General features: G+C 41.6%; 1 protein-coding gene across 1 annotated transcript in view; it reads left to right on the top strand.

Annotated features, from left to right (window-relative positions):
• CNTNAP5 (contactin associated protein family member 5) overlaps nucleotides 1-24,446 on the top strand; it is a 314,549-nt gene that overhangs the window by 259,482 nt on the left and 30,621 nt on the right. Inside the window, exons 19-20 of the mRNA XM_044438476.1 lie at nucleotides 6,468-6,692; nucleotides 23,662-23,792. Of these exons, the coding sequence (XP_044294411.1) occupies nucleotides 6,468-6,692; nucleotides 23,662-23,792 (356 nt within the window). The remainder of the gene's footprint in view (nucleotides 1-6,467; nucleotides 6,693-23,661; nucleotides 23,793-24,446) is intronic.

The following is a 24,446-nucleotide window of genomic DNA, read 5'->3' as shown; positions in this document are numbered from 1 at the left end:
CTTTATTCCCATTGGTGATGTGTCTGCTTCTCTGTTTACTTTTGGAACTGGAAGTTAGTGTGAAACTATACCAAGGGGGATAGGGGAGAATCACAACATAGCCATGTATTTGTAGTGTTTAGAGTGGTTGGGAAGTGCTGCAAATACATTTGGAAGGCAGAATGGAGGAACCTGCCACAGGACTGCAGCAGAAAAAAACAGGAAGAGGCTCCTGTACTCCATAGGCAAGGCTAGGGAAGGATTAGGGATTTCATTCACAGGGGCTGCCAGGGTGCTTGGGAGGATGGAATGGGCAGTGCAGAAATGGTGCTGCTGGAGTGACCAAGTGGGCATCTAACCAGTAAGTTCAGGGGTGAAGAAATCTGCATTTCATGGTAATAGTGCAGGTAGTTTGCTGTGCTGCATGAAAGCAGCAGGTCTCTCAACTAAATTAAGCTCTTGCTTGGTAACCATCATTTATGCCAAAGGCAGTTTCTAGCCACTTTTCAGGAGCTAAACAGAAGCTGAAGGTCCTTCTCTGAGAATTCTCCTTGAAAGTTGTATCTCCTTGATTATGAAACTTGCTCCCCAGAGAGGTTTGTCTGGCCCCAGACGAACGTTTTATTCATTCCAGTGCCAGGCAAACTCTTTTTATTTACCCAGTTTTTTAAAATTGTTAGGTAATATATTTTAATCATTGTATTTTATACAATGTCACTTTGGGTTTTTACTTGCTATGACTTTTTAACCTTTTTGTAAATGATTTGGAGATTCTTTGGAATATAATGATGATAATGTAGAAAGAAAGAAATAAACAAACTCCGTATTATCCACTTATTGGTGGCACTGTAGCCTAAACAGATGAATAAATTCTACCAGCTTTGTACATAGAATTTAAACAGAATGGGGGACATTAGTGATCCATGCAAGAGTCAGAGGGCTTTGTGAATGGAAGAATCTCAGCATCACCTTTTGGAACTAATCTGCCACGTATGATTGGAGCCACAATGCCCAACCTAATTAAATAATCCAGAAGGACACTGTGCTCAAAGTTCTGAAAACTTCTGAGAGGTCCAGGGGAACTAACATGATTGCACTCGTTCCTGTCCATTTTCTGGTGTAAACTGCACACCAGAGTAATTAAAGTTGTTTCATTACCTGAGTCAGGCTTCATCCAGGATTGAAATGGATTCATACAATCGGTATCCTCCAGGACTCTCTGGTTTTGAGAAGTGGTCACCTGTTCCAGAACCTTGGTCAGTAACTGGATGTTAAACATAGGGTAATATAGATCACAGAATATAGAGGCTGGATTTGACTTCGCTTCTTCAAGAAAAGCTTAATCACCAACTCTGTTAGAATGGTAGATCCCTTCCCACACTTCTGGTCCAGAGATGCTGTTCCATGTCCTCAAATTGTACAAACCGAACAGCATCCATTACAGCAGAACCTAGCTCTACCCTTCTTTAAGCAAATGTGTGGTTCCCATGACAGCATGGATGCAAGTGATTCAGAGGCAAACAGTGATGTGATTAAGTCACAAAATTTCTACATCTTGGGCCTACAATCTACATTAAGCAGGCCTCTCATCACCTGTACTAGATGGCATGGTAGAGGTGGTGGGAAAGCAATATTTCTTCACCATCATCATTGCCACACAGTAGGACTGAAAGTAAGCTCTCATTTGTGATAAATCATATTTGTGCTGAGATTTTTGCCACTTGTGCTTGTTGACCCAAGCATTTTATTGTTTTCATCTTGGAATACCAAAGTGCTGACTTAGCTCTACAGTTTGGTCAAGGATATTTGGGAGCAGATACATTGATCACTCAGCTCATCCCCCCATTCCATCCACTGATCATGGCCTCAGCAAAACAGTGAAAACTCCAAGGCACCCCCTGAGAGAAAACAGAAAACCATCTGGATTCATCAATCTTTGGGACAGTCCCTCTGCCCTTGCAGTATTCGCAAGCATCCTGAAAGGCCAAGCCAACTAAATTATTATTCCATGACAAAGAAATAATAACTGGCTCCATCCATGATCATTTTCCTCTTATTCCATTATATAATGCCAGTTTCAAGTATGCCATGCTGTTGTGGTATAAACTTCCAAGAAAAACAGCCATTTTAGCACTTAGAGGAAGGAAAAGTGGAGCCTCGCTCCATCTTTTTTATAGCACAAGCCTTGCAGAGTCTCACGCAGTTCTTCAGAATTTTTTCTTATATATTGTAATATTAAATAACCTGTTGTAAGGGTACTTGAATGTGTGTTGCCTGTAGAGAAGATCCTAAGAGTGATTCATAAGCTTCAAGCAGGTTACTCTCCTCATCCATATTAGCCATTTCTTTGAAAGGGGCCCACAGAAATACTGACAATTTCAACTGTAGAAAAAGATGTTGTACAGATGCCAGGTCTATCTGTTAAGAAACAACAGATGAATTGACCTGGTATACAAATTTCTCAGAGGTAACACCTACCAATCATGATACCCCAGAGTCCAAACTTTGTCCATGCCAAGTCTACCAAACATGGTGGACCTATTCTGTGATGCTATCAGAGCTTTTTCCAAATGTGCAAGCATATGCAAACTATTCATTTTCAAGAAAAATGTGCCATTCCAAATGGATATTGCCAAAGTTTAGAATTCAAGCAATGGAAAATCTGTATAGTTGATTGATGTAAAAAGTGCCTGAAAGCTATATATAAATGCATACATATATACTTACATACATGAGCTGTTTCTAAACCCTGATTAGGTATTTCTTCTCCCACTGCTAACACATTCCCCTAAGGACTTTACTGCTTTCTAGACCAGGGGTCCACAAACTTTTTGACCAGGGGGTCAGGCAGGACCGGCGCATGCGGGAGCGCGCACTGAGGTGGGGGCAGGGCTTGCGGCGAGGTACAGGCAGGCACACATGGCAAGGGGAGGCGAGGCGAGGCGAGACAGGGATGGGCATGCACCGCAAGTCAGGCGCATGAGGCAGCAGCTTGCTCGCTTGGAGATCGTTTTCTCCGAGCGAGCAAACCTGCATGTGGGGTGAGGTGGGTGGCGTCAGGCATGCATGTGGGCACGAGCACACATGCAGTGGGTCCAAATGGGCATGGCAGGCTGGATCCGGCCCTCGGGCCATCGTTTGAGGACCCATGTTCTAGACTTTACTACTTTTCCCTAAGGATCTCACTACTCTCTTGTTTTTTTCATGCTGGTGTTCTACAGATGTTTCCCATGAACCAATGTTGAGAGCCTTAATCCAAAACATCTGCAGGGTACTAGGTTGAGGAAGATTGTTTTATCTAAAGATAAAGGAAATCTTTCCAGGGGAAGTCATATGAAGCTGTCAGTATTACGAGAAGGGCAGTGATGCCAAGATCCAATATGACATTTGCAAGACAGCTGTACTATGTACATTTTGATTCTCTCTCTCTCTTGCTCCTGGGGAGTTTTCATTTACCCTCCAAATAAAATTTCCTTAGCAGTCATGATGTTCCTTGAATATAACACTCCTCTGTATAAGTGCTATTCAGTTTCCAGGAATTTGTAATACTTCGTGTGGGTTTATACAAAGCTCACACAGAAAGTGCACAGTGTGCACCGCAATGGCATGTGCTATATGAGAGCATTAACCATGGTAAACTGCTGTGCAGCTTCCTCCCCCATAAGGTGCCTGACATTGTGTGAAACACAGACAGATCTGATCTCATCAAGTCTGTACATCTTTAAGTCTAGCCTGTCCTGGGTGATACACAATGGTGAACACAGTTGCTGCAAAACCTTCAAAAAAAAGAAAGAAGCAGTGCTACTTAGATATGTGGGGAGAATGTGGGGTCTGCTTATATAACTTGCGAGCATGCATTGTTTGAAGCTCTTAATGTGAACATGAACATGACCACCAAAAATATCTGCAAATACACAGGCTTGTATTTGCCTTGTTTCCAGGTCCTAGTTCAATTTGTCTTAATTTATTCAGTAGACCAAACCAGGTTTGCTTTAGCCACTTGAAGAAATTTGCATGTTGGGAGATGGGTGCAGATTTGTAGAGATTTGTGCTAATTATTCATTCAGTCATGGTCTATTTTGTGCTAATTTCATTTTTGGGCAGAGCATGCCAAAACAGGAATTGCTCACAAAGTAAATTGTGAAGTGAAAGTCAAAGAATCCAAATGTAATCAAACATTGTTCTTTTAACCATCCCTAGTGCTACTTCTACTTGAGTCCCACCCCATGAAAATCAAGACTTTTTCTTCTTTTGTTAAATATCACAACTGTTGAGGATAATTTAGAAAGGCTAATGCTGTGCAACTCTAGAAATAAGAAATATTTATACAAATACTTAATCTTGTTGCATGTTCTTTATTGAGGAAAACATGTCTCTTGCCTCATCTAGCTTCCTAAGATATTATTATTATTATTATTATTATTATTATTATTATTATTATAACATTTCTATGCCGCCCCTTGCCAAAACCTCGGGGCGGCTTACAACATGATAAAATACATTGAAATACAATAGTACATAATAAATTACCAATAAATACAAAAATACAAAAAATACATTGATTTACAAATATAAAATTAAAATTATCAGTATAAAATAAAAATATAGGAGGAGAAAGAGAAGGAAGAAGAAGTTGCCCTGGCCAGATCATATGTTTTAACAATTGAAATGATGTCTAAATAAAAAGGTCTTTACCTGGCGCCGAAAAACCAGTAACGACGGTGCCAGGCGGACCTCTTTGGGGAGTGAATTCCATAGGTTGGGCGCCACCGCAGAGAAAGCCCTCCTCCGGGTACTTACTCTCCTAATTTCTTTCATGGAGGGTTCCCGGAGAAGGGACTCTCCCGCAGATCTCAAAGGGCGGTCAGGCATATACGGACGTAAGCGCTCGTTCAGGTAGCCAGGACCCAAGCCGTTTAGGGCTTTATAGGTCATAATCAACACCTTGAATTGGGCCCGGGCTTCAATGGGAAGCCAGTGAAGCTGACGGAGGACTGGAGTCATGTGAGCATAACACCCCGTCCCCGTCAGCAACCTGGCAGCTCTATTTTGCACCAATTGAAGTGTATACAGTAATTTGCAGGGCAATAAATTATTAAATTCCAGAGTCCCAAAGTGAATAGGAGAAGCTACACAGTCTGTTCCAGTCCTAAAGTTTCAGACTTGGGTCACAGGTGAATTATTTGGAATGTTTAAAATCCCATGCTTCATAGAATTTGTGACTTTGTCAGACCATTCCATCAGGCTCTAATGATTTGCCAAGCTCCAACAGGACAACTCTGTGAGTCAGAGATTCATCTTATCATTCACCTTGGGAGCAGCCTATGAAATCAATATTCATTATTCAGGTAATTGTAAGTAAAATGAGATAGGGAAAAATGGAAAATGGTTTTCTGCAGACTGAAGACAATGGGTCTTTAGCCATTTCTCAACAGATGTTACCTCTACACAGATTGGGTGAAGAACACGTGCTTCAGATGCATAGTTCTTTTGGGAATGGCCTAATAATCCCCTGTAATCTTCCTCTATCTTAAAATCACAGCCAGGATCTGTTTGCACATTTCAGTTCAAGTTGTTACTCTTGCATACAAATACCATGCTTGCAGACAAGGAAGAGGGGGGCAAGAACTATTTGTTGTAAACCTGCAGTGGTTTTGGTGAATTCATTGGAATTCACTGTTTCAAATAGTTGGCTGTGTTTCAAATAAAGTACTCAAATCCTGTCTCAAAAGCAAAGATGGAACAATATGTCTATATGTGATAGAAAGAAAGAATTAGGTTAGGCTGTTATCTGTAACTTGTAACTGTCAATCAAAAGCGAAACAAGTAACATTTATTGAAATGAGTCACATGAGCAAATATTTTATTTTCACAGCAGTGGCCACTGTTGCAATCTGGATTTTACTACTCTGAGGAGAGACCTTTGGACTGCCATGGGCATGCAAAGATCATGTCTTGTTGCTTCTTTCAGTGTTTTTGCCAATGGATACTTTATGCTGCTTTTAAATATTTAAAAATGTTGTATCTCATTCTCAGTCATTCAAAGAAGGAGGCTTCTAGATAATATTTTTATCAGCCTTTGCTGAAAAGTACTATCAGCTGGGAGTCTGTCCTCATTCAAGAACCCACCTGCTCAGTGCCCATTTCATTCTGACTCATTTCCTGCAGTGAAACTGGTCCCTCCATTTCACCATCTCCCCCTTCAGGCCAGGCTGGTTGTTTTCCCATGGGACAGCAACGGGATAGCACATGGGACAGCAACGGCTTTCCCGCACGTTCACTATAACATTCCATGTTGGCATAGGGTTGCCTAGTGCCATATTGTTCTTCATTTTGGATCAGATGTCTCTTTTAATCTGGTTTGGCATTCAAGAAACTAATGGCAAATAAGGCAAAGTTCCATAAAATGTATCTATAGAGGAGATATGCCTTTGGTCTAGTCCAGAAGAGCCTTTCTTATATACTTTTTTGTTCTGTTGTATTTTTAGACGTCTCTGCACTTTTTGAAGCTGGCACGTCCATTACCTACATTTTCCAGGAGCCTTATCCTGTAACCAAAAATGCAAGCTCTCCCTCCTCTGCCATATATGCTGACACCTCTCCATCCAAGGAAAACATTGCCTTTACCTTCCTGACAGCACACGCTCCAAGCCTCTTGTTCTACCTCAATGTCTCCTCGCATGACTATTTGGCTGTTATTCTCTCCAAGAATGGTAAGCATGGATGCAATGCAGTTTCACTAGAACTTTGTAGAAACAGGATATTGCATGCAGGAGGAGACAGTCCTCAGCTCTTATCGGCTCTTTTATGAATCAGCTTCGGTACACTGTAATTACGTGACTGATCTGTTTTACTTTCCGCCCTTTGATTCTGCATTCAGCTCCATCCATTCATGACATTCCCTGAATGACCTGACTGCCAAAATTGTAGGGTGTTTGCTCTACTACTAGGCATGCTCTTGTGTTTGGGTGAGGACTGGACTGAATCACCTCTCTGAGGCCCTTTACAGCCCAGGATCCATTGCCTGTTAAGATTTCTTAAGTGGAGATTTCTCTAATGTGGATACCTTGAGAAGATATGAAACAACAGTTGATAGGCAGTCTGGTCTGGTTCAAATGCAAGCTAGAATGGCCACAAGGAGACAGAGGTTTAGGGTGGACATGACTCACTTTTGTTTCCCATTAGATTAGGGTGAATGAGGGGTGAATGAGGTCCATGTGTGTAGCAGGAAGTCAGTGTGTGTTGGAACTGGATCTGAAAAGGAAGCAAGGATTTCTCTACAGGAAGGTCTCAGCACTGTCAGGATACCTTGGGCCAGCCCCATTTTCCTGCCCTCCCCACTCTCCCGGCCTTCACTGATGGATCCTTTCCAACTTCATTGAAGCAGCTGGCTTGTTTCTTTCCTTGTTGACTGTGAGGAAGAAGGAATCTCCAAGGTAGGACCTACATTTTTGACTTTGTATCTGGGAAACTGAAGAATCCTATGTCTCCCAAGAAGTTGTTTAGGGGCCATCACTTGCTAATCCAATTTCATGAAGTTTCCAGATGTACAGTGTTCATCACATATCTGAGTACACAAGAAGAAGATTAATAAATATGTATTCATTTATTTTAAATTAGTTGACGTCTCACATTCCTGTCTAGCTACCTTTTAAAGTTCACTTGAATTCATCACTGTCTGAATTTATTCTCTGTTTTAAACTAAATAGGGTAACTTGGTCTTGTCCTTCTATCTCCATGGAGTTTCATACTTGCCATGGTGTTTGATATCCATGAAAAAATATTGACTATCCATAGAATTCCTGAACAGCTTGTGTGCATGTTTGCATTTCTGCCTCCCCCACCAAAACTGTTGTCCTCTCCCACATTAGGGCAAAAGATTACAAATGGAGCTGCTGATCCTAGAAAGTTCAGTGACAATTGCATTCCAACCACAAAGACCAGTGTGAAACTAGAAACTTTCTCTTCCCTTTGCAGTGAGTCTGGAGAATTCCTCTTCACTGTAGAGGTAAAATTAAATAATGTGCCTTCATCTCTATAGTTGATGAAGGAGTTTATTTGAATTTGGATTTTCTGCAGAGGTGGCAGTTTATCAGTTTCATCACAGTTATTTCCAGAATTTTCAAAGAAGCCTTAAGGAAAATCTTGCACATTATCTAGCCCAGAATGAACAGGCTCCATAAGAGACTCCTTTCACTGCAGAGATGAATTTAAGGAGTTTCAAACCTTTGGCAGTTTCCCTCTCTCTGTCCCTCTCGCATGCACACCCTTACAGGGAAGACTGCTGCAGGGAAAGTACATTGGTGTCATAACTGCTGTTTGCGGCGTTCGTGTCCAACCTCCCAAGCTGTTTTCTCTCTCTGCGTTGTATGCACAACATTTTGTGCTGTTCTTCTCCAGTAATATTTTCCTCCAAAAGAACTAAATGAGTGAGACTTCAAGAAGTCCAGCTTATTTGACTGCACAGGCACAACAGCAGTATGTGGCTCCCTGGAACACAGCACTGATATTTCTCTAGAGATAAATAAAATGCAGGACGAGTGCAGGGAATATCTCTAACTCTCTTCACCCTTCTTTGTTCCTCTAGGCTAGTTGGCCTCCTCTCAATATATAGGAAGAAATTAATTCTCCCAGCAACAATGTTTTGTATCTTCTTGTCATGCAATGTGCTGGGGGATGGGGGGACTTCAATAGGCAATTAAGACCCGTTAACTTTACAAAAGTCCTGCTGCTAGTGGAGATGAAAAGTGCTGGTTTGTTAATGTAGATCAAGTGAGCTTTGCCTGAATTTGTGGACTTTCCTTTGGAGTACTGACAAAGGGACCATCATGATGAGGGCCTGCATTTGAAAATTTATGATTATATTACTGGCTGTGTTCTTCTGTTTCTCCCTGGAACTCAAGTGCTGCCCATGCAATCTCCAAGCCAGGCAGTGTTTAGGGGCTGCCTTACTCAGCTGTAGCAATGAAACTGCCATCAAAAGCATTCAGACCATTCGTAGGCCCCAGTAAACTAGACTTTATTGAATATTACAAGCTGCAGTGACTAGGGAACACATATTAGGTCTGTGCAGAATATTTGCTAAATACACCTCAAACCTAATGGGTAAAACATAACTGGATAGGTGATGTATTTTCTCAGGCCTTATAAGCTTGCCACACTGGTCGGACTTGTACCCAATCTGGATGTTCAGTGGCCTTTCCAGAAAGAAAATGGTGTAGCACTAATGTACAGTATTTGTAATCAGGTTTGTAATTAGCCAACTGTCCCTTTACCTTCATTTCCAGGTGAGGTTATAAACACAAGCCTTGTGCATGGTGTTCCCCTTTGTTGACGCATCTTGGCCTTGAAGGCAGTTATTGCCTTTCCATTTTATTCATTTATTTTGTGTACAGCAGCTCTATTGCAGGCTTTTAGGGACAAAGTATGCAGCGCTGAAACAAGTACATTTCCTTTTCCATGGAGCTGCTCTAGCATTTCCACTCTGCAGATGAGACGGCACTGAGATGTCACTAGTGCAGCTGGAAAAGTTCCGAATCCTCACACATGACTTAGAACACATCATATGAGATAATTAGAATAGCTGCAGCAGCTTTCTGGGGTCAAGGCTCTTGATGACATGCCATTTGGTAATTCCACCATATAAATGTTCTTAAGAATCTTATTTGGAGGGCTTGCAAAAGTCAGGCAAACCTTTTTGTCAGTAAATGGGTCATTTCAACAGTAAAATTCAACATATTCAGCCTATGCTGCAAATATTCAGACAAGTTCAGCTTGAAAAAAAAATTCAAAGTCACTTTTAGAGTCACTATCACAGTGTAAGTTGCACTGTCAACATTTCTTCCACAAAATGTCTGTCATTTCCTCATGGCTTTATCTGTTTTATGCTTGCACTATTTTTCCCTAAGTCTCAAGCTGAAGTTATTTAAATGAAGAATAGCCTTCTGGTACACTGCTTTCCCCTTATGCTGCCAGTTTATGCTTGCTGTTATGATACAAAGAAGACTATGAATAGATATATATATAGTAGTGTTAAAGGTGTTGATGAAAGTTCTTACTAGTTCATCTAGGATATCTGCAGATGATTGTAGTGTTCCACGGAAACTACATGGCTTGGTCCTCATTTGTTATAGACTTTGTGTGTGTGGTAGGGGGGTGCCTGAGTAGCAATGGAGGAGCAAAGATAAAAGTCATGCAGCTCTGTTTTATTATTGTTAGAAAGCTTCTCAGTGGAAGGGTGCTTTTCCAGGAAAATAATCTTGCTTTCTGTTAGTCCTACACTGATGTCAACCATATCCATCCAGCACTAACCCGTCCTCACATAACAGAATGGTTGAAGAGGTAAAATGGAATAGCCTTGGTACACATGTGATATTCATTCATTTTGTTTGGTGAGTACACAATGGATAAACAGGATGAAGGAGGCAGAGGTAGGCTCACACTATGAAATATTGGGAGAGTTTCAAAATATAGCCAATTTTCAACCTAAATTCAATGTATCATCTCATTCAGCTGACACTCGAAGTAGGGGAGAGAGATGGTTTTTCCATAAGCCCAATTTTGACACACCCCTGTCTAGTCCAGCTCAGTCTAAATCCTTCTAAAATAGAGGACAACATTAGTAAAGCATAAATATATGTTTCACAACATAATTAGGCTGCAATCTAATGAGGCTGCCTACAACTTTCCAAACTCCCATGGCCTTTGTCTCTGTGCTTCTCCCACCCTGCAAAGCAGTTAGATAGCCAATTCCAACTGTCTCACAGCCTCTTTAGTGAAGGAAGCTGAGGTGCCAACCAGATACATTGAAACTTGGTGATGCTGGTTCTCAAAATGACCCTGGAGAAGCAACAGCATGGCTATTTTCATGCTGACTATGAGGGAGATCCAAGCTCTGGATCCCTAACTCCGAGGTTGAAGTGAACTTCTAGCCTTCCAATCTGAATGCTCCCTTGTGCTCCAGACGTTGCCTAGGGGCAATAGATGCTTTACCCAGGATACAAGTATTTAGGCTATGGAAAGAGAAACTGAACTCTGTTTGTTGGAAGAGTGCCATTGTTTGTGTTTGTCTGATGAAACAAATATTAATATGAGTATTGGCCAGAAATCCTTTAGCTGGCAACATTGCAAAAGAAGAGGGCCATTCACAGGGATAACCATCCAGTTTGCAATGTTGATCAGATACTTCATTCATTCATTCATTCATTCATTCATTCATTCATTCATTCAAATGCAACTCACATTTCTGAAATCTCCAGGTGCTTAACTGCCAATATTTTAAAGCAATTAACAACAGAGAATAGGAAATCTAAATGCTGCACATCCACATCCCTCCTTAAGCATGAATGGGAATGTGTATCCTGTCCCAGCTTGGTGCCCTCCAGATATTTTGGAAAGCCACACCCAGGATTGCCTGGGCTGATGAAATTTGTTGTGAAAAACCTCTGGAGGACACCAGATTGTGGGATTGGCTTCCTTCCCCCTTCATTTTACTGGCTGAATGTAACTGCCTTTGGATCGGGGCCAGTGCATTGTGACAACTGCTCACCTATCAAAACCAATAGTCATGATAGCATTCAGAATGGAAAGGTATACACCAGGGCTGTCCAATCTTTTGGTTCCTCTGGGTTACATTGGAAGAAGAATTGTCTTCATTAAATACACAAAGGAAAACGATGAGCAAAAAAAGGGGGGCTATGCATAATTTTTGTGATATCCGCTACCACAGATAAACAAAAAAGTCTTCACATAATAATCCTAAGAGAGCATGCATATGTTTATTTTATGGGACATTGCAATACGACATTGTCATCTACAAAGTTCACACTTAAGAACCACACAATCGAGTTACCAAAATAATAGCAAAAAAATCTCATAATGCTGTAAGTAAGTTTATTATTTTGTGTTAGGCAGCATCCATAGCCATCCTGGGCCACTTGTGGTCCACAGGCTGCAGGTCGGACACTCTTGGTATACATTGACCATGGGAAATTAATCAGATGTGTAATTTGTAATTAAATTATATCATTGAACATAAGCACCAGTCCAACTCTAAGTGCCCCTATCTCTCACCCTAGGTTTTTAATTTCAACCCCTGCACTTATTGTGGAATAAAAAAGGATGGGGGGATGTAGCTGCAGGACACACATTCCCAGTTACGTCTGTCAGCTCACTGTTGAGCAATGCCAGTGCAGGCTCTCAGTGTTCAAGGCAGTAGCAACTGGCCTTAACTGCCAGTATTTATTATTGTCAGTAGGAGCATGTTATCTATGCTCTTTAAGAGCTGCTGCTCATGTTAGAACACCCCCCCACCCCCGAGAATTTATGCATGGAATTAGAGACGTGCAAAATCCAGAGCCAGGAAAGCTGTACTTCAAACTTTTGGAGCATCTCTCATTTTAGGAGTCAGCATTCGGAATCCCTGCAAGCCAGATGTGAAGAGGCCAGCCCACCCTGAGCCAGGGCCCCTGCCTGGCAGGTGTCTTTATCTGCTGTACAGATGCTACAGAGCTAAGGCGCCTCAGTCATTAGCTGAATGAATTGAGACTTCTTCTCATTTAGGGTGCCTCAAGTGACTGAAGGGTCAACAGATGCAGAAGAGACCCAAGCGCAGCAGCCAAGAGGCTCCGATGGGATTACAGAGAGAGGAGAAGGCAATTCAAGCAGTTTGCAACTAATCTGCACACTGCAACCTGGCCGCACAGCACTTTCCACAGGTGCCATCTGGGATAAAAAACCTCGTTAACTACGATCTTCAGCTAAGATGCATCCCCAGAGCTCACTTTATTAACTATTGGCAGTAGAGGACAGTCAGGGGATGTTTTCACACACTCACACACAGACACACTTTCTACATGTGCATCCTAAGCAGCAGATTAGATATGGCAGGCCATTTGTCTTCATGTTGCCAACGTTACTCTGAAGGCTGGTTTTGGCGAAGAGGTCTGTGGAAAGCACAATGCAGCACATCTCTGGAGGGCTCTGTTGTGTGAGATATGCAACTCCTTGGAAAGGGTTGCAGAAGGGGAGGACAGCAAACGCTTATGCACCATTGTGCTGATCCTGATTGTGTGCTTGATGGAGGTAACCAAGTGTGTTAGGAGCAACCCATCCTTGCTCATCTATCTTGGTTAGAGATCTTGAGAGATTGTAACATTTAAGTTTCCCCAATATGCTTAGGATCAAGTTTGTAAATATTCCCATGGAACTAGGATTTTATTTTTAGGATTTCTTTTTGAAAAGTAAAGTGTTTAGGTAAGGCTTGGAGGCCACATCCATCGTTATGGTGATGAAGAAGCACATACACCCTTGCCATGCTGCCACCTATTCCCTTCCAACTCCAACCCCCCGCCCAATTATTTGGTATGTTCCCAGTGTTTCTGTAGTTTCCCTCCCTGTTCTGAAAGCTTTAAATGATTCTAATGCTTAATTACTGGCAGGAAGAGCTGTAAGCTTAAACATGCTAGCATTAGGGTAATTTTCTTCCTTTTTCCTTTGGCCGTTCTCCTTTTGCCCCATTCACCACTGAAATGAAGTCCCTGAGAATTTCTCCAGAATTTGGCCTCCAGCCTAAAAGAGGTTATATAACCTTGTTTTAAGCAATGGATTACTTATAACTTCATGCAGGAGATATTCAGATCATATCTCTTCATTCCAGATCATTTAAACTAAGCTAGTTGTTACATTTAATCATTTGTTTATTTACAGTTGCATCAACAAAGATGTCCTTATACTATAAAATATTAGTCATCTCTGTTTTTATTCATACAAATGGTTCTTTCTTAAGTACCTGTTTTAACCATTCTGTGAGCACCCTGACTGTGAGCATGCACCAAGGATGCCAATGAGATCACCATAAAATGTCTTGCATGCGAGCCTTTAGAAAGTGGGTGAGAGACAGAAGGACACACACACATGCACACACAGAGACAGAGAATGAGAGAGAGAATGTGGAAGAGCAATTTGAATAAGAAAAATATTTAAAATGGAGAAAAATGAAGGTAGGACATTTAAAGAAAACCTCAGCAAATAGTCTCTACCTACCTCCTAAAGCTATGTTTAGGAACCCATCACAACATTCAAAGATGATTTGAAGATTTGACTCTGCTAATTTTGTTTCTGATTCCCACATTCTCAAAATATATCATCCAAAGCAAAGTGAAATAGCCATCATGTATGTCCAAACAATAAGCTTCAGGAATGTGCATCATTCTACATGTATTGCCCATCCATTCCCAAAACCTTGAGATGTTCAGTTATCATTCCTTCTCTCCATTCCATATCAGGTATCCTCTTAAATCAAGCACCCTTCACTCAGTATAGGACAGAAACAGTCCCCATCCATTACCAGTCTCACCCATTTCTGTTTTTCTAGTTCAATCTTATGGGCAATGCAGGTTGATGGATCCAGTGTTAGTGAAGGTTAGGATAGGTTCTGAACCTGAGTGGCTAGGTTCAGACAATGCAACAAGTCATGGTCGGTTTTTAGTATTGTTGGTCTGTTTTGTTGTCCAACCCCAGCCATGCTATTTCCCCATGATAAGTTTCAGCTTTAAAAACCATTAAAAGAAGTGATGATTTGTTCTGTGGTGTCTCCATAGCACCATGGGTTGTCATCCTGTCTGAAGAACCCAGGCTCATGCAAATACTGCTCTGGAAAGTCTCTATGTGTGGACTGATCAGGAAAAGGAAGGTGACAAAGGCAGTGAGTAATGCGTCTTGAGACTGAATTTCAGGCACAGTGGCTGATGGAATATATGTCAGCAGTAGGAAGACTGAGAGGAGGATGGAAACCACAATAAAGTAGAAAGCACTCAATTGTCTGTTGGATAGGCCACAACAACAATAACCATGGTAACCATGTAGGATTGCTTGTTCCGCTGTGTGAATGCAACCAGTATATCAACACAGGGCCTTGATCTGAACTTTGCAGCAGATATCCATGGTGCTGAATGTGAATGTAGCAAGTTCAGCCACATGAACAGTTCATTAAAAAGTCTGACTGTACCCCAGAGCGACCACCCTGCCCTACCAACATTGGAGCTGCCAGCCTCCACTGCTTAGGATTCTCTTGCTCACAGGCTCCAGTGAGTTTTCAGAAGAAGGATATGCTTATCACTGTCTACCCATCTGTCCCATCTTGAATTGAAATAGGCTCAGCTAAACAAACAAACAACCATTCATCTTACTAAACACTCTGAAATAAATTGCATCATCCTATTTCAAACACCAGGCCTCATCAGTGATAATGTCACTAAATCATAGAATCATAGAATAGTAGAGTTGGAAGGACCCATGCATACCATCAGGTCAAACTCGCTGCTGTTGCAAGACACCAAGTTATACCATCCCACTCAGATGGCTGTCCACTTTCTCCTTGAATGTCTCTAGTGTGGGAAAGCCCACAACATCTCTAGGCAACTGGCTCCACTGTCATATTACTCTGCCAGTGAAGCAACTTTTCCTGATATCTAACCTGAATCTGGGTTGACACAACTTGCGCTGACTATTCTGTGTCCTACACTCCGGTATCAATGAGAAGAGATCTGGACTTTTGTCTTTGTGGCAGCCTTGGAGATACTTAAAGGGTGATATCATGCTCCACCTCAGTTTTCTCTTCTCAAGCCTGAACATGGCCAGTCTCAGTCTGTCCTCACAGGGCAGCGGTTCCAAATCCTGCATCATTTTTGTTGCCCTCCTCTGGATTTTTCTGCATCTTTCTTAAATCTTGGTGCCTAGAACTGAACACACTACTCCAGATGGATTATGACTAGTGAAGTACAGCACACTGGGAGTACAGCGACAGAAGCTCCAAGTTCGTTGAGTTCCGGAAAGCCCCTGAGCATACTCTTGCTCCTTCCCATTCCCTCAAAAATACTTTGTGGTGTCCTTTTCCTTACTGAGGAAAGTTGTCCCTATTTCCAAGAAGAAGAGGGCTGCAACAGCATTCAGTTCACTAGAACCCCTGGGAAGTCTGCTTATTAACCGCAGGGCATTATAGCGAGAATGTTCAAAATGATAGGTAGGGGATTCTGATTCTTGAGAAGTATGAGTTCTCTTCCATAAGGTCTAGGAGCCCTGAAAAAGTACATTTTATGGATGCTCTGGCAATGTAGCATCATCTTGAGTATATTGGAAGGCCCAGCACCACAATTACAGTATCCACTGCTAAGTTCAAATGGAAACTGGAAGGGTCCACTACAGTGACAGGTGTTGGAATTACTACAGGCGCTGATGCCAAGCCTATTGCGAACCAGACCTGAATTCCAGAGTGGAACTAAGTTGGGCTCCTTAGAATCATGGATGAAATCTATGGTGCCCAGGTGAGTGTTCAGGTGTACAGGTCCTGAATGTTGGGGAAAGCAGACTTCTGAATCTGCCCTGTGCGTCCAATAAGCAGCAACAGCAATTCTTATACATATATACAAACAGTAAAATTTGAATTCACTTTGAGTGAGTGCAGGGGGGAGGAAATGTAGAATTCTCCCCTTCTGTAAAATAAATGAAGGGATTAGAAGCTTCAGGAATGATTTTTCTGCAAAAGTAGCTACTACTCTAAGGAGTAAATATGCTGGTCAGGAAACTCCAGGGAGTGGGTAGCTAATTTAGGAACAGGCTTCCCTGCTAGCCTTTTCTGCAGAAAAATTCACTTCAGCTTTGAAAATATGCAAGTGATAAAGTTGCTACAGGGCAGCACCAGGACTCTGTGTCACGCAGAGGTATAATTCACATTGAATAGCACTGGTAATAACTGGCCATGTCCAGCTTTTCATCCTACTAACAACAAGCAGTCACTGCCAAAAGACTGGGTATTTTTGATAGCACATATGGAGAACACAGTGTTATTAATTACTTCACTAATGTTAGCTTTCCTTTTCAATCAACACGTTCCCTACTTGCTTTCTCCTCTTTAACAATACCTCAGACCTGTGTGAGGAGGGAGTGAGGCTACTTATTTAATAAGCTGCTTGGCTGTTGTGCCTGGCAGTGTTTCTGTGGCTTGCCTAGGATCTTGGCCCTTGGCTACACCAGTCCCCTAAGGCAAAGATGTGTGTCCCCTTTCTCCTCAGCTCCCATGCCCTCCCAGGTCCTGTGTGCTCACAGCCAAAGCAGAATTCCCCACACATCTTTCTCCCGTTTGGTGCATTGGAGGGACCTGATCAGCATAAGTGTTACTTTGTAAATCAGCCTATTGCATCTAAGCTCCCACACCCAGGCCCTTTATTTTTTATTTGCCATAAATTATATTTTAGTCTTATGTTAATGTATGCATTGTAATTGACTTCAAGCCTTTAAGGTAAACTATTCCAACCAATCAGCAAGAAATCACTGTAATATGTGATGTTATGACTAAATTGTCCAATGCTGGGCTCTTGGTAAAGCTGCTTTCCGTAGTGACCCAGCTTTTCTGCTGGCTATATCTGGAGACAGAAATTGAGAGAGGAAGAATGACTCAATATCTTTTGTGTGCTCCTATGGAAACAGTTGGACCCATAAGAGGTGCATGAAAGAAAACTATTAAAGGATGATTCCCCAGCAGGACAGAAGTCAAAAGCACCAGATCATACAGAGCTGTAATACACTTGCTAGGCATGCCTTGGATATTTTACTGTTATTGGATGTTCCACCCGTAGGTCATCCAATAGAATCACAAAGGTCTTACAAATCCTGCAGTACTATCGAATAGCCTGACATGCTTAGCTATTCCATCTGCTCAATACACAGGCTCAGTCACACAATGGCATTAGAGGACAGTGGTACAAAAATCATGTGCATAGACCTTAGAATTATTATAGATGGACCTGACTCTCCAGCATCATGGTGGAATGCATGTTTTCCAGTTTAGCTTGCCTTTAAGTCTAGTGCTGGTGCTAGGTAGAATTTTTAGATTTGTGCAGACAGTAACTATAACACAGTGCTTCAAATGGAGTCTGTTGAAGCCTTCTAAAGGGTCATAATTGAGCGGTGGTGTTACGGAGCTTGGCACGCCCATTTCTTCTAAAACTGAATAGACAACTCTTCACAGTGAACGCAGAGGAGGTTTATGAAGTGGTTTGTCATGAGCAGTCTGCACGTATGTTTTGAGCTGTTCATGGGTCAGTCATCGCAAGCACAGTTGGCCCTTCAGGTCCTAAGATGGAGCAAGCAACCAAATGTGAACGAGCAGGTTGCTAGGCATATCAGATGTCAAGACTGTTAGAGGTAGATGCTCGAGCCAGAACCTAATAACAAAGTATGCAGAAGCATTCTGGTTTTCTTGCGTTCAATGCTGATTAAATTTGCTAAGTATTGATTCCATTATCACCAGTCAACCTCATTTCTAAGGTGAGCAAGGGGACAGAAAGTGGAAAAGCCCAAAGGTTCTTTTACAGCCTTATGACAGCACAGAATTTGAACCTGGGGCTCACTGATCCAGCATTCTGCATTTCCCCCCTTAAAATGAATCCTTACATTCAGTAGATGGCAGGGTCATGCTTAAAAAATAACGATGGCTGATTCTAGGGCTGGGGCAAACCCTTTCAGAATCTGTCCCTCCAGAATCCACAGGCTTCCCATCATGTTTGGTCCTGCAAACCAAGCCAAGCTTAGTCAGGAATAAGTCCACAACTGCTCGCAGCCCCCCCCCCCCGCATTGTACAACTGGGGAACTTCCCCATCAGGGGGGCTGCAGGATGTGAAACAGGCCTGCTGGGAGTGGGTGTGCTGGCCATCCTTGCCAATGACCCACCTTCTCCCTCCTTGCTGATGCTGGTAGAAGTGCCAGAGAGGGTGGGAAAGGAGCACACTCCTTTGGGGAAGCAATGCATGCAGAAGGATGGGGCTCCTTGTGCAGCGTGTGGGGCTTGGTTCCCGGTGAGCAAGGAAACAGGAACTAGGACTCTGAGCCTCTGCAAAGCACAGCTGAGTATAGGAAGCTGAAACCAAGGAATCTCATGGATTGTCCCCACAGAATGGATTATTCCTTGCACATCCCTAGTTGATTTATTATGAAGCATAGTTTGGGAGCTGCAGTTTCAATCCCACTGGGGTATTGTGAATATGAATGAGTGAGATTGTTTTTATTAGGCTATTTGTTTTTACTTGAACTTTTTTTTAAAACATGGTTATGTTCCATCCCAATACTAAAAGTCTCTGGATGACTTACAAAAAATAGACAAACCAAAAACAAAGCAATTGTAACAACAACAGACAGCACACTGCATCTGATGGCTAATGATAAAAACAAGCATAAAACCAATTAACTGTTAAAATATTGGGAGAATACAAAGGTCTTTGCCTGATGCCAAAAAGAATAAAGCGAAGGCGGCAGGTGAACCTCCCTGGGGAGCATGTTCCACAGTCAGGGCGCCGCTTGACTAAATTCAGAAATTTCTTCATAAGCAGGACAGAAAGAACTTGAGATCTTTTTTAATCAATGTGGTATCTTCCCAAACTTTCAGTTTTTACTGTCCAGGCCCAGGGCATAACTTTTAACAGTCTGGGTGTGAATCCTCAGGCACTGAACCATGTTTGTACTATAAATTGGGCTTGCTACTGTTTCAGGTAGCATTGCCCCTGTAGGCTCCCTGCATTTAACAGCTACCTGGCAAGCAGGTACGTATATCTGTTCTCCCCATATTGAATTTGGCCAGTGCAGGGGGCTAAAATTTTCATCTGGAAAGAAGGTTGAAAAAAGAAAGAAAAGAAAGAAAGAAGATCAGAACTGGGAGAAATTGGAAGGATAACCCATCCTTATTTGTAAAAACCTGGTACTAAGCAGATGGGGCTACTACAAGGAGTATATACACAATGCTGAGGCTCTCATACTGCTTGTTACCCTCCTGACTTTGTGTATCTGTTTGGAGGGCATCTTGGCATCATTCCCAAGATCTTTGCAAATATTCCATGTTGCCAAGGGAGTTTAGACTGTAGCACACACTCTGTACCCACTGGGCCTTTCTATTTGATGGTCTGTTGGCTGCATGGCCTACTTTTTAGTGGGCTACCCTTTTTGAGTGATGCAATTCCTTTGGGAGGGCTGATGTATAGGTAGCCACTTCACTAAGAGGTCTTGTGTTGGAATGGCCTATAGCTGGATATGGAGAGCAGGCATACATACTACATGGCTGATTATCTTTGAAACTGAAGAACAAACTTTGTAATATAGTTTGGGGAGGACAGAACTGCCCATTCAAAGGGAAAGGGCAAGATCATAGCCAAAAAGAATTAGCACTTTAGTTTTCAGACTATAGCAAGCTTTTTGTATGAAGAGAAGTTCAAGGGGGAAACTGTATGTTGGATAATTTATCATGTATTAGATAAAATGCACTGAAATTTAAGAATGTTTAAGGATCATTTTCACAACAACATTCAGAGCTCACTTGTTCTCTTCAATTCATAATGTACCTTATACTTTTCCTGAAGTCTATCTCCTAATAACCACAAGATCTGACTCATATTTTCCTAGTTTATCACCCTGTTGCCCAACTCACATGTCTGGATTAAGCTTCATTTTGAAAGGTTTGTGAACACAGTTCAAATTTCCATGTACTCTAGCCTCATCCTGTTCTCCTCTTTAGGAAGAAAATATTATCTCTGGGTGTAAAGACTTTCCACTGTTCTTGGCAATCTGTACCATATAGGTAAACTAATAATTATGGAAGATTGTATTCTCTTCTTTGGATAACTAGAAGTGGATTGTAGCTTATTATCACAGAAGTAGCCCCTTGATATAGTAGAGAATTAAAACAGAAGCACACATATATCGAGTGACAGAAATTAACCATGGGTCAATTTTAACCAAGTGTCTAAATGTGCTGGACTGGTTGTGACATACATACTAGCAGACCGGTGCACATCAGTTACTTTTCTAGAGCACACCCAAGCAAGAAATACAGTAAATGCACACACATGAATGCAAATGATTTCTCATGCCTTCTGTGAGCATGTATAGTCTAGGCTTAGAGTACAAAACTCAAAAAGAAGTGGAACGTTAATCTATGAAGATTGAAATTTCTGCATGAAACTGTGAGCAAAATATGGCAGAACAATACTGTAGTAAAATGTCCCAAAGGCCAGATAAAAAAACCTTTGCCAGTCACAATCAGATAACAGTTGACCAAACCTAGTTTGATGATCTTGGAACACACTTCCTGATTTCATATTTAATTAGAAGAGCTGCAAAATAAGCTGTGTCTGATTCTCTGAAATTGGCTAGCTAATAACTTGGCAGCAAGACATAGTTTAAACAATATTTTGCATGTGTGCTGAGATATTCAAAACCAAAAAACAGGATGACAAAGCAACCCACAACTGTAATAAAGCTCCCAAATCCATAATGTGGTGATTGCTTTAATTACAATTATAAGGCAGAAAAGATACAAAAATTAAAATGAAATAGGTTACATCCATATGATTATTGGAGGCATAATGTGATACAGAACTCCAAGCAACTAGAAAATCTAAATTCAGGAATACACAAAAGAGTCCTTTGGTATGCATTTCTCATTCTGGCACAGAAATGAAAGAATTAGATTCTAAAAGGTTCCCTCCCCAAACCAAGGTTTGTTTTAAATTGGCTGAAAGGTCCTGTTAATAATGTTAATTTAAAAGACAGCTTAAAGAGGATCACAGCTTTATATAACATAATGAATCCTAGCATAAATTTAACTCTAGGTTTTCCTGCAGACCAAACACCCAAGTTGAGGCAAATTTGTCCATAGATTGCCCTTGATCGTACAACTCAGCAACTCATCCTGGTTTAATTTACTGTAGGGGTCTATTACTGTAGGATTTTGTTGTTGTTGCTTGTTTGTTTGTTTGTTTGTTTAAGTGAATCTGGATTGCATGGCTGGCTGGGAATGAGCAGCAAACAAACAACTGCCTATAGTTTACCTGAGTTTTCTGCCCACCCTAACAATCCATACCAGCCAGATTCACAATTCAGGGCGACCTGCACCAGCATGCAACCGATACTTGCAGAAAAGGAAACAAGCCACCATGGCCGATCACCCGTGATAGTGAGAACCTCATCAAAACCATCCTTTACCTCCTTTTGCATCTATGTAGCGTTGCCAAAACTGTCCTCCTCACATACTGCCTGTTTTAGGGCTAGTCTGCATGTTAGCAGAATCACTTGATAATGGTTTACTTCCCATTTCATAGAAACATAGGAACAGAGCGAGTCAGAAGGGAGTCTCCTGGGCCATCTAGTCTGACCCTCAGCTCCAGACGGCACCACTCATGACATGCCTACCAGCCTGTCCTCGAACACCCTCACCAATATCCAAGATGACTGTCTGGATTTGCCTTTTTGTAAAATCCAGAGTGCTGGTATTCCCTTTCCATTCCTTAAATGGCTTGAGGCCAGATTACCTGAAGGATGACTGTTTTCCCATATATACCCATCCAGAGCCTAAGACCATCTTCAGAAACACTTCTCCGGGTGCCTCTGCCAAATGGAGTGAGACTAGTAGCCCCTAAGAAGAAGGCATTTGCTGTTGTAGCCCTCAGGTTGTGACATTATCCTCCCCAGAGCAGCTTGTCTAGCAGACACTTAGGCTGTGGTATTGTTGGTGAAGAGCTTATTTTCACAGGCATGGAATTTTCCACTTTCTAATGTTTTTAAATCTGTTGCTGGCTTCTAAAATCTTTACATTGCTGTTACATGTTAGGTTGGTTACCACAGCTTACTTTTAAATTATGCTTATTCTGTTGTGTTTTGTGCTTTTAATTCTTCTGAAGTGCACAGACAGCATCAGTTATGGGATGTTATAGAAATCAAATTAACAGTTAAATGAATGGGGGAAGACCCTGCATTTAGAAATCCAGTATATTAACTGTAAGATTGTACATTCCTTCTGATCTTGCAACTCTGTTCACCTCATGAGCTTTGTATTTGGTGTTCTTTCTGAAAGTGAAAAAAGGAAATCAAAGGAATTGCTTCACTGTTTGAGAACAGCTAATGTTCCCTTTTCTTTCTGTCTGTCTGAACCAACCATGATTCACTTAAGATATAACAAAACTGTAATTTGTAAACATGTAAGTACTTTGCCTGTAGGAGATAACATAGTACTGAATTACCACTGCATTTTGGGTCCACAGACATGTTCTTTGCTCGTACTATAATGCCCAACGTCACGAACAGCTGTAGATTCCATTTGTAGTTAGCCACACGGTTAGAGGACATTAATTTTCTGCACATATGTCTTGCCCTACAATCTCTTGTCTCCTTGTACTTGTTCTTCCTCTGTAGCACACTAGTGTGCAGATATGTGGATTGCATGGAGTGATTTGTAAGGGCTCTTGGCTGATTTTTTTTAATCTTTCTGCTCTGAGGTTCTACTATATTAAGATAAGGTTTACAGTTATATAAGATAAGGACAAAGTTCCAACAAAGGGTTTTCTAGACAGATAAATGATTTGATGGATCCAGTGCACACTGTACATTATTTTTGCTCACTGAAAATGCAATGTCTCCTTTCTCTATTTGTTGTTTATTTTTCTAATTTATAGCTTGCCTTCCTTCCTTTTGCAAGGAACACAAAGCTGCTCATATGGTCTTCCTTTCTCCCCAGTTTTTTTCTACATTTTTCCCGCATGTATGCTCTTTCTTTACAGCAATACATTAGTGCTTTTACCAATGGAAGGTTTTAAAAAATAGAAATTTCTCTCTCTCTTTCTCTCTCTTTTTCTTTTTTTAAGGAAGCTTGCAAGTCCGATACAAACTGAGTAAGGACAGATCCCTTATTTTTACAATTGATTCTGGAAACTTTGCTAACCGGGAGCTGCACCATGTGAAGATAAACAGAGATGGAAGAGAACTGACCATTCAGGTATCAATTTGCCTACTACCTTCTTTTTTCCAAAGGTTCCTGCAATTTGTCCTGTCCTTGGTGGGCAAAAAAGAAGGATATTTGATGTCTTTAAAGAATGAATTCCCAGTGCCTGATCATGCTCTTTCTCATCATTTGGCTATACTCTAGTGCACAGGGGAACAGCTTGTGGGCTCCTCCGGCCCTTTCTGTAAGGGGTGGGGGGCAGGAAGCCCCACCAGCTGATCAGCAGCTAGCAACTAAATAGAGGCAAACAGATTGCTGGTTCTCAGCATCTAGCATCTGTGAAATGGCATCTTGACTAGGAATGCAGGAGTGGCTTTAAAAAGAATCCCAGATCTTCCCATCCTACCAAGAGGCCTTTTGGCAGAGTAGGAACTGTGCATTGTCCCTCTGTCTTTCTCCTCTCCAGCTGTGTGTGTGTGCATATGTAGACACAAATGTGTGTTCCCCATTGACTCATAACCTCTTGTCATGTAAACGTGGGAGTCAAAATGTTGTCTTTCCTTGTTCAAGCAAGATCATAGCCATTAGGTAGGTACTCAGTCACACATTCATTCATATTCTGGCTTTTCTCCATGCAACCCAAGGCAGTGTTCATACAGTTCCAGATGGTTTCACTTCCAGACTAAACTCAGACTGCAGTTTCAGCAA

This window comes from Varanus komodoensis, unplaced genomic scaffold (genome assembly GCF_004798865.1).
Source record: "Varanus komodoensis strain SLA01 unplaced genomic scaffold, ASM479886v1 scaffold32, whole genome shotgun sequence".
Taxonomy (NCBI): Eukaryota; Metazoa; Chordata; class Lepidosauria; order Squamata; family Varanidae; genus Varanus; species Varanus komodoensis.
The sequence above is the reverse complement of the archived record's forward strand: the minus strand, read 5'-3'. Positions and strand labels throughout refer to the sequence as shown.